Consider the following 11,956-nt stretch of genomic DNA (forward strand, 5'->3'; position numbering starts at 1 on the left):
AATGCCAAATGTGTTGCATAACAGCCTGAGTACTTTAGCAACATGACAGCAAGGGGAAAGCAAAGAAGTAAGAGACGTTAAGGGTAATGAGTAACCATTGGTATCTCTGGATTTTCTCAAATCTGTGGTTTGGACTCTGAGATATATCTCTCCCTGTTCTCCCTTCTCTGTATTCCCTTCCATGGAACACATACCTACCAGTACATTTCAGTGATCAAAAGCGTAGATTACTATGGATGTTTTCTTATCTTAATGACCTCTGCTGCAGTCAGACATCAAGAGGCAGAGTGGATGGCCAGACGATGCCCCTGGCTCCCCTAGGCTGCCTTTCTGTGCTTGCTGAAACAGTTCTCTAAGCCACGTTTCTCTGCAGTTCCCCAGTGAACTGCGCCCAGTGCCTAGGGTTTATGGCCTCTACCATATGGTTTCAGGTACTAAAGCAAATCTCTTCCCTCTCCTCCCAGAGGAGGCTGGTAAGTGTGGATCCAGCATTCTTGCAGAGACATGCCATGTATCGTGTTAGTGCTGGAGTTACCATGTGCCATCCTTGCTGCGAGGCTCAGGCATGTCAAATGACATACAAGTGTCTTTAAGGCTCTGTGAGCCTCTTCCACTCGATCCTTAGTCTGCGGATGTCCCACATTGCTTTAAATGTTGGCAGATAATTCTTTGGTTCTCCAGCATTTTCCATCTCTGCACGTTAGGAGGAATCTCTTCAATTCTGAAGTCCTTTTGCAATGGCCAAAGGCAGCCCCCGTCTTTCTCACTTCTAGATACCACCTGTACGGAGGAATGTCTTTCATTCTATCTCCTCCAGCAGCAAGGTGTTTCCTAAAGGAATGCCAGGCACCGTGACCAGCTCTGTTCCCTATTCCATCCATTCACTCTGTCATCTTTTGTGTCCTCTGCTTTGCAGTCAGATACTCAGGATGGCAAAAACAAAATACTCGGATGTCGGGCTGGAGAGCAGCCTGCTTCCCCAGCCTGTGCTGCAATCCTTCATTGTGCCCTGTCCTCCCTCTCTACCTTGGGTTGCTTTTCAAGGAATCTTCTCCTAAGACTCTGCCCAAACAAATTTGTATTGACAGCAACTGGCTCCCTGTGGAGACACTTCCACGGTAGTATTGGTGCAAGGGATTTTGCAGAGGATTTTCTCATGCTAGAGAAGAGAGCAATAGCTCATCCTGGAGCTACATTTGGACACAGTGCTTCAGCTGCAGCTCAACTTTGAAGAGGTCGCTCCAGCCAGTGGGATTTCAGCCGTTTAAGATGACAACTCCTTTATTTTTGCCAGCTCTCAAGATGCATAAAAAGACCATCAGGATAAAAATGCCATAATTTATCTACCAACTAGGGCCTCTAGCTAAACAATCCTTCCATTTGATGTTTCTGCCTTACAAAGAACTTCTCTAAAATATTACTAGTGTTATCAACCCGTCTTAGGTGAGTAAAGAATAATGGGAAAAGCTGGCAGCTAGCTGAGGAGGAGATATATCAGACTGCATTGTAAATATGTCTAAAATATAAATGAAGGAATGTTCTATATGTTTTTATTTTTATCCTTTCAATCTCCTAGACGAAGCTAGTGGCGTGTCCCCGCTCCGAGTCAGCTATATTTCTTCAAAAAGCTGCCCTACTCCGGATGGCAGCTATGGGTGCCTGGCGTCGAGCATTCCTGCCTTGGAGCTCATGGCTTTATATGTAGCAGCTGCCATGCATGACTATGATCACCCCGGTCGTACAAATGCTTTTCTAGTGGCTACAAATGCACCTCAGGTAATAAACTGTTTTAAACAGGAAATTGCCTCTATCTAGAATCAGGAAGTAGTGAAGATTCTTTTCTTCCCTGTCCCTGCTTTTCCCTGCTTAGGGAACATTTGCCCAATTTAAGACACGGGGAAAATAATTTGCATTTACTTGTATAATACTTTTCGTCCTGACAAATTTTGAAGTGTCTGTGTGTTTTGGTTGTGTAGAGGCATAGAAATCATTTTCAGTTTTACAAAATTGAGAACAATAACATATATCAATGCAAGTAAATATTTCAAGGAGAGTTGGCTTTAGGACTAAGTGGATAATGTGGAGCTATTTTACAATAAATTCCTTTTAAGGAAAAAAGAAAAATACCTTTGCTTACTGCCTTTTACCATTTCCTCCTATCTACCATTTTTGGTTCATTTTAGTGCTTAAAACTAGAAGGCAAAACATCATTCCTGGTACAGCCTCATTAAAAATAAATAAATAGTCATACTGCTGACTAGCCCTTATGCTTCAGAATATTTAATTACAATTTCAAAGCTTAACTTTGATACTTTGGATTCTCTCCTTTTGTAGGCCGTTCTATACAATGACAGATCAGTCTTAGAAAATCATCACGCTGCTTCTGCCTGGAATCTTTTCTTATCACGACCAGAATACAACTTCTTATCAAATCTTGATCACGTAGAATTCAAGCGATTCCGGTTTTTAGTGATTGAGGCAATCCTTGCCACAGATCTCAAGAAGCATTTTGATTTCCTTGCTGAATTTAATGCCAAGGTTTGTTACTTTTTAGTATCTTCACTGAGCTGGTCATGCTATATTGATGTTAGTATTGCTGCTTAACAGTTGTTGCTATTGATAATTGGCATTTGAAATTTTAGATTATTTAAACTTACTGTAACTCATCTCCCCCCCACACAAGTAAATTGTGTTTTTAATTAAAATTGATGTAATTAGCTTGTGCAAGATAACTAATGTGCTCTAAAGTACTGGCATAGACTTAGACCTTGATTCTTAATGCCTTTAATTCTAATATACTTAATTTCTAAAAAAAAAAAAAAAAAAAAAAAAAAAAAAAGTCATCAGAGATATTTGTGGTCATACTTAATCAGTTGAATTCAGTTGCTGAACCAGAGGCATTCCCATGGGGCTGGTAGATGTGACAGGAAACTGTAGCACCTACTTCTGTAGGGAGGAGAAAGTTGGCTCATTTCCTGATCCATAAATGTCAGTTTCCTTAAATCCTTAGAAACTCCAGTGAGATTATCTGATCTTAATAATATCTCGTGTTTCCGTACCCTGAAAGATCAAAAATGGCTTTTTAAAATATGTAAATCAGAAAATGATATGGAAAAAAAAGATGAATGTGAGGTCTGTTGGTGCAGATGAATAGCTTGAATTTAATTTTTAAAACGTATGTGTCCAAACCAGGCCAACGATATCAATAGTCCCGGTATAGAATGGAGCAACGAAAACGACCGCCTGCTGGTGTGTCAAATCTGCATCAAGCTGGCAGACATCAACGGCCCGGCCAAGGCGCGGGAGCTGCACCTCGGCTGGACGGACGGCATCGTCAGTGAGTTCTACGAGCAGGTAGCTCCGGGGCGCCCGCCGCGCTGCCTCTCCTCCCCGGGAGGCAGCTGCTCCCTCCTTGCTTCACCAAACGTGTAGCTAAGTACTGCAGTGTTGTTCCCTCTGCTCTTGTCTTCAGGTCAAGTATTTTTGTTGCCACCAACGTTGTCCATTTTTCAGATATTAGTTTGTTTTTCTTTGTTTTCCCATTTGGCCTGATACTGGGAAAAGCCTTCTTTGGGAAGATGTTTTCGCTAGAATCATCCTAGGTTAAGGAACGTGTATGGAAACCACTGGGAACATGTACTTAACTAACCCTTAGAACAAAGCAGATACGGAATTTTCAAAAACAAATATTAAAAATATATACCTGTAAATTTTTTTTCTGGTGGAACTTTGGTAAATAATTATCTCTTATCACCATTAATGGGAAAAGGTGTGAAGAATTGTCCATTTTTACATCTGCAATTTCTGTAACCATTCCAAAATGTGTATCAGAACACTTTTACTATCGGTGTTATTTTTCTGTATTTGGTCAACTTTGAAGAATTAACTGCTAGATGCAATAAGTTGGGATTGGGTTGAAAAATGTTCTTCAAACTAGAAAAATACAAAAAATACAAAAATCCTTGGGGATTTAAACAGGTGAAATAATCTGAAGTGCAAGACCTTAGTACTTGAAGAGGTGCAAGCTCAACTGCATCTGTCATTTAGTCCGGCTATTACTGCCTCTGTTAAAAAAGATACAATCTACGTGATAGTTGGTCCTTAAAATTATTTCAAAAATTAGAAATTTAAGTTAATTTTGTGGAAAGCTCTGTACTTTATTTTTTCTCTTCTGCAGGGAGATGAAGAAGCAAGTCTTGGACTGCCTATAAGTCCCTTCATGGATCGCTCTTCTCCACAACTTGCAAAACTGCAAGAATCTTTTATTACTCACATAGTTGGTCCCCTTTGTAATTCCTATAATGCAGCCGGGTTGCTTCCAGGCCAGTGGATCGATGAAGCGGAGGATGCAGAAAGTGCTGAGGACGAGGATGGAGCACAGTTGGAGAGTGATGAGGAAGAAATAGAAGATGATCTCATTTTAAGTAAGAGTCTATGGGCTTCCTATAATAGATCCAGACATTGAAACAATGGTTGAAATTGTAAAGTTTAAATATTGTTTGTTTTGAGATTAGGCTTCTTCATAAACAAATTACACTTACCAGATTTTTGTTAATAACAGGAGACTTGCAATTTAAGGTAGAAACTTGTACTTTATCATGTCAACATTTAAATACTGTGATGGAGAATCCGTCTTTTATTGGCTGTTTTTCGCTCAAAGCTGTCTCTTTCACAGAGTAGCCTTGGCCTTTTTATGTCTGAAATGTAATTGCTCCATTTTGCAACTCAGGCTGACAAATATAATGTTTACAATTTTACAGAAGCCGAAAGGAAAAAGGGCAGACGACGAATATTTTGCCAGCTAATGCACCATCTAAGTGAAAACCACAAAATATGGAAGAAAATAATTGAAGAGGAGGAAAAAAATAAAGCCGAAGGAGCTAAACTGCTTCCCGAGATCACATCCTTACCTCAAGCAGATGAAATTCAGGTTATTGAGGAAGCAGATGAGGAAGAAGAGCGACAGTTAGGAGAAGAAAAGACAGGTTGAGCGAACTGGAGTGTTGTTCAGTATGACCATAGGAAGCCTCTACTCTTTTTTTTCACTGTGCTGACTTTGGACTGACAGTTTGCATAACGCTGAAAGGCCTTAATACTGTGAGAGGATTCCCCCTACTGCAGTGGAATCCCCCTCCTATGCACTTTCACCACACAGAATATGAAACTTTATTCTAAGGTTTTGAGTATTGTATACCATGATGCAAAGTCCTTTATGCCTTACTGGTATAAAATATCCTGTATAATGCTGCCTTGATGAATACGGAACTCTCATTTTCCTTGAGGTACCTGCAATTTTTAAAAACATTCAGTGACTTCAGTTACCAAAGTGGCAAGAACTCTTTGCTAACATGGAAATGTTGGGTGAATCCTCACAATGTGTTGAGTTGTGCGTTTCATGTTGTTTTTGAACATGAATAAGAAGTCGGTGCATGTCTGGAAGGCGCGTTGCCGTTGCAGTGTCGCTCTGCTGTGGGGTGTCTACGTAGCGCAGCCGGGTGCTTAACGTAGCCGCCTCGGGGCTGCTGCGCAAGGACTGCGACGTGAATGCTCAGTTCTGGTATTTGTGTTTGGAAAGGAAAAAGTCCAGGTGCATCTATTCTGATGCTTTTTATTATTGCGCATAATCTGATGTTTTATTTTTGCAGAAAATATTCAGGTTTGCAGTGGGTGTTCATAAATCATTGAATACAAGGCCATTAGGAGCTGTTGCCTTGCTGTTCTGTGGTAGAACATTAAGAATTTGTTCAGCTACTTAAATTAAGGGATTTTAGTCTTTTAGTCTTAATGCTATAATTTTTGCCCTTACTCAGGTTCCTGTTTAAAAGCAAGACAACCACATAATAGATCTCATTTTACATCAATTTTAGGTGTTAATTTTTGACGGAATAAGATCATATTTCATTTATTCTTTCTATGTAAAACTTTAGGAGTATTAAAGAGTTGTTTTTTAAACAAAGAGACAAATTCCTGTTTCCAGATGACTAGTGTATTTTGCGTCCCACCTCTTTTCTTCCGTCACAGACGTAGCGTGTGTTGCCTTCGAGGTAGATGGACATGCCAAAATACATGCAGGGCGAGCAGGATGCCACAGCTGCGTGCAAGGCCTAGGGCTAGCATAAACATTGCTGAGTTTGTAAGTAACTTAGACAACCCACAAAAAGGTATTTTAGGAATACTACCACTGTAAGGCTAATTGCAAAAATAAAAAATAAAAGTGCATAAATTAAGCTGCAAGTATGTAGTCAGCGTATACAAGCTGCAAATAGAACTGTTTTTAAAAGTGCACTTTTTAATAGTGAACATTTATATGCTGTGCAGTTGATGTAAATAAAAACCAATGCACACGTGTGCAAGTTGCTAAATATATGTTAGCATATTTGTGTTTACATTTATGTCAGTTGACTTGAAAAAGGGGTAACATGCTGAAGATAACTCTGTGCATATTGTATTGCACTGGCTTGCATCATTCACATTTTATTCTGCTCTTCATTGGCCAGTTTAATCACCGAGAAGGAATTATTTTATTTTCCACTAATCAGCTGCTCCTCTTGGATCCACTTAGAAGATCCCTGAGAGAGGCCTTGCTATTTTATACGATCGGTGAGAAATCCCCTTTTGCTGCCCTTATTGCTATCACTGCCTTTTTTGTAACACACAACTAGTGTTAAAACCAGGCATTTCTCTTGCTAATAAAATCCTGAAACTGGCACCTATCAATCAGTCACTTGTACTTACATTTCATTTAGCTGCTGGATTGCTCGAAGACAGCAGAGATTATGCTCATTTGAATACACTCTTTTCTCAGCATTTCATGTTTAGCTTACCTGCTCGTATGTGAGAACACACTTTTAATACCATTTAGTTGCGTTCCTGCTTGGACCGATAAAAGGATGCAAGTGCTCTTGCCTAAACTTACTGTGATAATGTTTTAATGACAATTTCCATTCTTCTCTGTTTAAAAGAATGGTTATTAAAAAGTATTATAATAAGAAAAAAAGGTATAAATAGCAATATATCTGTTACTAAAGCATTAGCAACATTTATATCTGGCGACAGCATTGCCAGCAACTCTCTGATTTCATGTTTCCCTTATACTCTAGACATACAGAAACAATATTTAAATGGTAAAACAAGGAGCTAACCTCAGTGTTTAATAAGCCATGCTACTAGGATGTAATTCCAGTGAGATGTTTTCAAGATGTAATTACTTTGAAGATCTGTTTAACAGTGAATCAATCCAAAATACACCTTGTTGTTTATGTATACATAATATGTGACTATTATTCTTGGAGCAAGGGGGGAAAAAAGGGTATAAACATCCTCAAAGGGCAGCTCGGGACCCGCTTGCAGCAGCAGCGGTGCCTCCAACTGAAGGCGTCTCGGTCACTCGAGGAGGCTCCCAGCGAGGGTGACGGGGCTGCTGACCAGGAGAGCGTGGCCCCAGGTAAGGCCTCCATCCATATCCTCACTTCTGCTAACGGTAACTACAGCAAACTTGCATTCATCCTCTCACCTTGATTCGCAGCTACCGAAGGATGCTGTGGAACAAGGAAAAGCACCCTGGAGAACACCTTTAAGCCTTTAAAGTCCTTCCCAAAGCCACTTGCTTTGTTGAGATGAGGGCTGATCAGCCTGCACTGAAGTTGGTGCCGCTCCGGCAGAGGTGCCTTCTTGGGGTGACATCGGCTGTTTGAAGCGATGTCCTCAGCCCCTGCCTCGCGAGGCAGCTCTCTCTCCTCACCGCCTTCCTGCGCGCTGCCAAGTTTGGTTCCTGCAAGGGCCTCGTATTCTCTGTGCCTTCTGCAGGCTTCTGAATGCGACGGTGCTGCTCTGCACAGTCAGGAGGAGTCACCTGGATCCTCTTCACGTGGGTCCTTCCCGCTCAGCCAAGCCGGATGGTGAGCCTAAGGTTCAAAGTGGACGGGCTGATGCAACATTACTTGAGATAAGTCCAAATTAACAAGGTTTCAATAAGAAGCCTTCTATGATTTGCTGTATACGTAGAACCAATTTGTCTCTCAGCTCCTTGCACTGAATTTTTAGTCTTCTAGCAAAAGGAATCACTGTTTTTGGAGAGTTCCATGAGGTGACAGTTATAACCAGTACTTGAGAGTTCCTCACGCTCTTCCAGCGTCCCCTCCCTCCTCCAGGGACAGGCGAGCAGCGTGTCCCCATGCGCCTGTGGCCGCCGGCCGCCACGCGCTCCCCGTGGCTGCGGGGTTGGCAAGCGGCTCTGCCCAGCCCACGCGAGATGTAGCCTGGCCTGGCACCAGGGCCTGCGGGCAGGACTGGCCCAAAAACTCATGGAAAGCCCAAAGGGTGTCTCTGCCAGGAACCCGTGGGGAGGATTTACTGCTCACGGAGGAAACTGGCCTGGGGGGAAGAGGAGGGATTTGAGTGCGGCGGGTGAGAGCTGGGCGGGAGGAGGAGGCACCGTGTCCCCACACACAGCACCCGACGACGCGGCCCGCGCCGCCTCCCTTGGTGTCTTCCTTGGTGTTGGTGTGGGCGGGAAGACTGCTGCCGAGTAAGGAAAATAAAGGGAAGCTGAAACTGCTTGTGTTAATCCTTGCTTTACAGCAAAGAAGTTAGAGAAAATAATTCTAAACTACAAGATATTCTGAGAAAAAAAAAAAGGCTTCCCCATTAAAGCTCTCAAGGAATTTATAAATATGATGAGAATAATGAATATAATTCAAATTGATCTGCTTCTATCAAACTCGTTTCATGGATGGTTTTAGAAAATGAAGTTTTACAGTGGTAGTAACAAGTTGTGGGCTAAGTTTGAGAAAATAGATCCGTGTGGTCAGGAAAAATGAGAAGATCATGCATTTACTAAATGTAAAGAAAGTTGATTAAATGAGTTATAAACAGCATAATTAAGGCAGTGCCCTTTCTCCTGTGCCTTTCTTCGGGATGTCTCTGAACAGCTTGCTTCTTGTCTGTGTTAAGCCAAGTGAGGCACTCGGTGTTGTTTGCAGTGCAGAGTTTTGCTCTTGCTCTCTCCTGAAGTGAGCCCTCGCTTTAAGGATCATGGCGAGACTTCTCAAGGCAAATAGCACAGCTATCACCTCTTTTCTATTTAATCTTAATTTAATGGAGCCGTGGGCAATTATGTCTCATGTCTTCTGCTAAATGAGAAAGCATAATGGATTGTCTTGCAAAGATGACAGGGACACAGTTCTAGCAGAGCAATCTCTCTCAGTGTTTTTGTTCTCCCCTGTTGCTCTTATTTCTCTAGAACATTTCAATCTTAAGTTTGAACTAATATTCTGGTTAGTCCTGCTTCTGTTGTCTTTAATGCTCTAGAGTAACTAGCAATTATTTGTATTCTTACTAATAGCATTCAGCTAAAGAAAATGGTCCCAGAAGAAAAAAAAAAAAAAAAGAGAGTTTTCCTTTGGTACTGAGATTAAAACGTCTGACCAGAAATTGGCTGGCCTTGAACACTGTCAGCGCTGCGACACGTCCGTAGCGCTGAGCGACAGACAGGGACGCACCCGCGGGCCTGGCCCTGCGCCGCGCTAGGGAAACCCGCTGAGAAGGGCCCGACCCGGCGGCAGCGCCGCCGGCGGCAGCGCCGGAGCCCGCGAGGTGCCGTTTGCTCCGCGCTGCCGGCGGCTGCGACGGCCTCCGCTCCGCGCTGGGCGGCCCGGCAGGACGTCCCTGTCCAGGAAACTGGAGTGAGGAGAGGAAAAGCTTGTAAAGAGCAGCAATCTCCTGTCCGGCTTGCTTTCTTTCCTAAGAGGTTTTACTGAGGGAGAAATGTGTAACATTAAACCTATAGAGCCTTTAAGTAACGGTACGATGGTGTAGTGTTTCGAATGATCCCTACTATTCACCTTGTGGCTTGTCCATGTCACAAAGATATTGCCAAAAAACAGGTAATGATTCACTTCTGAGTCATCTCTCCAGATCAGCAAAATCCTTTGCACTTGGATGAGATCAAAGTCTACCAGTTTTACTTTATAAAACAAAGACTATAATGTTTGACTTAATTTGCATCGTATTATACCAAAAATCAGAAAAGGTGAGCTTGACCTGACCTTCTCCTTGCGTAATGCAGATTGCTTTCTGGCTTGTGTGTCAGCCCTGCCAGCCAGACATGAAAACTTGCTCATTGAAACGGACCTGGTCTGTTGCGCTTTGTTTTATCGTGACATTGATCTTGCTGGCATTGACTCATCTCTACACGTCGATCTGATGTGTACATTAACTCAGCTTCCTCCCTATCAGATAAGCCAGCTAAGGAGCCATCTTACCTGTTTTTGAGAATGAGTCTGTAATCACATTGTTATTAGTCAGCACAAATAAAGCAGCATAAATAAAGTCAGCGTAAAGCAAAGCAGTTCCTAGTTTCAGATGTTACACCCCAGGAAAAATATCTGCCAGTGGGATGGCAGAATCCCTGTACGAGTCAGTGAGACTGATTGGAAATGCAGGAGATGTGGCCTAGAGACAAGGAGAAAGATTAAATTAATTCAAGGGGATTTCTTTGACTCTAGAGAACATGAGACTTAAGTGGGATGTGCTAAAGCTTTAAATACTTACGCGAAATACTCAATGTTTCCAGTGTCCAGAGTGGGTGAAACAAGAGGAAGCAGATGGAGATTGCAGGAAGGGAGATGCAGGCTGAACACTGCAAACCCTCCAATAATTTAGAGGATCATGAGACCCCTACCTTATTTAAAGATTTTTATTACCAGCCCACTCAAGGGAAGCCTATGTTTGAAAACAGCCAGGGAATAAGCAGTAAGTTTATTCTGTTTTCTACTATGGGCTGTTATATTTTGCACGCAAAATTCTGGGCAAGCAGCCACCTGCTTTGCTGCGGCCATTCCAAACTATCGGATTAGATTGCACATCCCTGATTCGATCCATTATTTTAATGGATTTGGAATCTATTTGGAAGGCTCAGAATAATGTCCCAAGCCTAATGTCTCCGGGAGCCTGGCAGCTTTCCCAAAAGTGACCGCTCCGCGTGTGTCCTGCCCTACGGTAATGCGGTCGGCGTCAAGGAAGCTGACCTGCCTTCAAAAATACCTCAGGGATCTAGAAATGAAAGAAGCTGCTGATTGTCAGCTTGTGTTGCATGAAGGTCAGAGGGGTATTTCTAGAGCAAAAGTTTGATTTGATCTTGCTAGGTATTTGAATCCTGAGACCCAGCTCAAAAAACAACAACGAACCCTCCAACATCTAGTGGCTCTGAAGATGGGTGTGTAGAAGGGTGAAAAGAAAAGGAGGAGGAAAAAAAAGGGGGACGCGGTTCCAACTTAATTTCAAGTTCTTAAAACATGAACATTTAAGCTTCTTATGAAAACAACAAACAAAAATACAACACAAATCTCCCCTTTTCAATGATAGTAATCCGTACATAATGGGTATCGCAGGAATTTTTAGAATTCAATATTGCTGGCAAAAATGCTGAAAATATGAACTGTTCAATGCGGCCTTGTTCTGTATTTGGGCATAATTCCAGTCCAGTGAATTTCTTCACACAGTGAATGCTTTAATCACAAAGCGATGCTCGAGAGCAGTCAGTTATGCCAGATATTTCGGATCAGGAACGACTTTCACCAGGAACTTGGGAAGCGCTGCCTGGCTGAGGCTAGCTCCAGGCTACCACTGCGCCAATACAGCCTGATCTCATGGAGAAACTCCAGAGTGCTGGAAAAAGCTAATACGTCCATACGTCAAAGGGATCATTAGGATAATCTGAAGTCACTCACACCTTCGGAAAAATAATGAGGAAAACTGGCAAAACGAATGTGTATAATGCAACTTGGGTTGATACAGGTTCACGGAAAAGACAGCTTGTCAAGTTTATCTGCTGGCTTCATGAGGCCTTAAGTTGGCACGTGATAGCACAAGTTTGGATTGATGTGCTAACGCTTTTACAAGGCATTTTGATTTAGAAACCAGAATGACATATAATCAATATAGTTCTCATTAGAAG

At 42.3% G+C, this 11,956-nt stretch overlaps 1 protein-coding gene across 1 annotated transcript in view; it reads left to right on the forward strand.

Moving 5' to 3' along the window:
* Window positions 1-5,249, forward strand: part of PDE3B (phosphodiesterase 3B) — a 68,726-nt gene extending 63,477 nt beyond the window's left edge. The window contains exons 12-16 of the mRNA XM_088525923.1: window positions 1,577-1,776; window positions 2,335-2,538; window positions 3,193-3,354; window positions 4,178-4,424; window positions 4,761-5,249. Of these exons, the coding sequence (XP_088382049.1) occupies window positions 1,577-1,776; window positions 2,335-2,538; window positions 3,193-3,354; window positions 4,178-4,424; window positions 4,761-4,990 (1,043 nt within the window). The 3' untranslated portion in view covers window positions 4,991-5,249. The remainder of the gene's footprint in view (window positions 1-1,576; window positions 1,777-2,334; window positions 2,539-3,192; window positions 3,355-4,177; window positions 4,425-4,760) is intronic.
* Window positions 5,250-11,956: the final 6,707 nt, after the last annotated feature.

The sequence above is a fragment of the Tinamus guttatus genome, unplaced genomic scaffold, assembly GCF_059628265.1.
Source record: "Tinamus guttatus ecotype Peru unplaced genomic scaffold, ASM5962826v1 Tinamus_guttatus_pri_ptg000240l, whole genome shotgun sequence".
NCBI classification, from domain to species: domain Eukaryota; kingdom Metazoa; phylum Chordata; class Aves; order Tinamiformes; family Tinamidae; genus Tinamus; species Tinamus guttatus.